General features: G+C 45.3%; 1 protein-coding gene across 1 annotated transcript in view; it reads left to right on the top strand.

The window, feature by feature from the left end:
- LOC128276499 (neuromedin-U receptor 2-like) overlaps positions 1-2,811 on the top strand; it is a gene marked incomplete at its 3' end in the record, with an annotated part of 4,930 nt that extends 2,119 nt beyond the window's left edge. The window contains exon 2 of the mRNA XM_053014958.1: positions 2,661-2,811. Within this exon, the coding sequence (XP_052870918.1) occupies positions 2,661-2,811 (151 nt within the window). The remainder of the gene's footprint in view (positions 1-2,660) is intronic.
- Between the last annotated feature and the right edge of the window lie 53 nt (positions 2,812-2,864).

Genomic DNA, 2,864 nt, shown 5'->3' with positions numbered 1-2,864 from the left:
CCGTGGGCTAGTTCTTGTGATAAAAATGAATGCTGCGTTCGCAACATTGAAGTAATTAAGAAGTACTCCCTGCAAAAGCTCTTTACTAGGAACAAACTCGACATTTTCAGAGGCATAAAAGGTGTTGTTTACAATTTACCCAAAAACAAACACATATTTCATAAACAAATTGTGACATTTAGTGAGTAAAACCGCATGAATTAATTCAAAGTCCTAATGCAATACAAGTGATAACTTCAAGAATTTTGTAACATAAATGAGTTGAGACTTTGGTGATCACTTCTTATTGCACAGATTGTAGTTTCAATCTAATTAGATCGGACCTCAAACCAGAACCGTACACCAGTACCTTATTGAACGTTCCAATAATTGAGGTTAACCAACGTCTGGATGCTGGATTGCAGGGTGCTTGGGTCATTTATTCGAAAGGTGTTGCCAATAATGACCGCAACCACCAGTTGGCCCAAGGGGAGGGGCTACCATGTCGACGAGTGCCACGGGAATGGATACTTTGCTTTGTCTTCTCAGCTTCCGGTGGCAGAAGTGGCGTTCGTACAGGAGCTTGTGGGAAAGTTTAGCTTTTGCTGCAATAGAATTATGTGGCCCATGTTTTGCCATCAGGTTGTGCAGCGCGTCTATTGTTTGTACAAACTAGTAGCCTTTTAGCGAGAAACTGTGCAGTAGGAGGATAAGCCAAGGTGTCAAGGTTGTTGACTGGTAGATAGTGTTATCGGGTGAGGAGACCACCCATTCGGGTGGTCATCACTATGCCATTGGATGCGGGTTTCGCTACAGTACCGAGCCGAGATCGAGTGTGGCGAGCTCGACGGACGTCGAATAACAAACTCCACTCGCACCTCGCTAGAACCTCGGGCCCACCGTGGTACCGCCCGTCGGGGAGGACCACGGTTCTCGGGATGTATTGCATGAGCGGACTGATTGCCGACACTCGACCGGCTATTACTTTCATGCTCTTGCAGTTCAACAACGCCCGAAGGAGTGCTTCGCACCTCGAGAGCATGAGTGGATTAATTGCCTACACTTCTGAGAAGCGCCTTTAATTTGAAACCTGTTCGTGCTTCAGATTCAATAAGCTCTATTCAGATTACGTAGGTAGCATTGGATAAAGTAGAATTCCGGTTTAGCATGCTTTAAAATCTGGAGCCTCAAGCATTGCGAAGCAGAAGACCAGAAAAACTGGAGCTCCGGCACGAGTCTCGAAGGCACAAGTTCCAGTGATTAGCCATCATACCGTCAGTGCTCGTTTTGCGTCCGCATCCCACAGTTATTGGGGTTGCAGTTTTAATTAGTAAAGTTTACCTTCCCGGGAAATGGGTTCGTTACACCTCAGAGATCGAATGCACAGTAGTAGTAGTAATATGGAGCTATGGTCCTCATCGTCCATTGTTTAGGATTTTCTCGTTTTCTGTATGTCAAACGGACACAAAGTGTCGGATTTCTAAATTAGTATGTGAAAATTGGGCTCACGCCCTTTTAATAAATTACTAGAAATTTCAGTCGAATGAGTATTGTTCAAGTATAAAAGTAGGCCTCGCCGTCACTCGTTATTTGCGCACATTTTTTAGTACAAAAACATCGAATTTGTGTTTCGATGTGAAGCCACTTTGTCGTTGCGAGGAAAGCGGAAAAACCATCACTAAATTAAAAAAAGTTTGATTTTCATGCGCCACTTTCCCGTAATGGAAATCAAAAATCGTAAAGCTTTAGAGTTTGTCAAAATTACAACCCCTACCAAGTTTACGGCCCTATTATGGTTCTCGATTCGAGTCGTCGAACGTTCATTCCGTTCATTTTGAGTTCATTTTGCTATAGCTTTCTCTTTCTGCCTTCTCTCTTGCTGTATTCTGCTTTCTCTCTTGTTGTGTTCACTCGAACGGTAGAATTTCCGTTCGAGATCCATAATAGGGGGGTTAGTCGGTTTCCGGGGGTGGTTTGGTAAAGATTCATTTACGTTTCATTTACTGGCCTCATCGTTTACCGTTTTGGCGCCAAAAGCGCGCCCGCAACGGGTGGTGTGCGGAAAATTTTTCCAAAGAACCGTTAAAACGACCAGCATCCATCCGAACCGACTGCAAACAACTACCAACCGGGACGATAGGGGCCACACTCCGGCTCGCTTTTAGTGGAAAGCACAGAAAGTTGCACCGGAACCGGTGCCAGGCTCTCGGTGCTTACTGGTACAGCCGGGCAACATCCGAAGGAATGTAATAAACATAAAGTTTACCCGTTCCGCCGTACGGGGGCTCTTTTTTTGCGCTGTGCGCTTTGCTTTTACTGCCGTGTGGATTGATTTTGACCCCAGCCCGGGGCTGGACGGACGGTACGGGACGGCTGGCTGCAATTTGTCTTTCAATTTTCATTTCGCTACTTAAACAAAGCTCCTTTTGTTGCCAGTCAGCTGCAGTTGTAAAGTGAAGTCGCAGTTGGAGTCAAACTCGTTCGAAAGTGATAACTCGATTTAATGAGCTGACTTGTAGAGAATTGATCCGGTCTGGTGACGGTAAGGTTAAGGGTTTCCAGCTGTTTGACACAAAAATTCGTACAACTGAATCAATTTTCCATCAGCAATGGCTGCAGTAATTGAATTTGATTACACTTTCGCTAACCACGTTACCACGTTTCTTTTGCGCTTCCATTAGGTTACCATCCTGCTGACGGGCATCCTGGTGACCGGTGTGATTGGAAATTTGATCGTCTGCCTCGTGATCGTACGGCATCCATCGATGCGGACCGCCACCAACTACTATCTGTTCAGTTTGGCCGTTTCGGATCTCATATTTCTGGTACTGGGTAAGGCGCCATCCTATTATATCATTCTTTTCCTCGCTTTCGAACCCGTCAAT

This window comes from Anopheles cruzii, unplaced genomic scaffold, assembly GCF_943734635.1.
Source record: "Anopheles cruzii unplaced genomic scaffold, idAnoCruzAS_RS32_06 scaffold01376_ctg1, whole genome shotgun sequence".
NCBI lineage: Eukaryota > Metazoa > Arthropoda > Insecta > Diptera > Culicidae > Anopheles > Anopheles cruzii.
The sequence above is the reverse complement of the archived record's forward strand: the minus strand, read 5'-3'. Positions and strand labels throughout refer to the sequence as shown.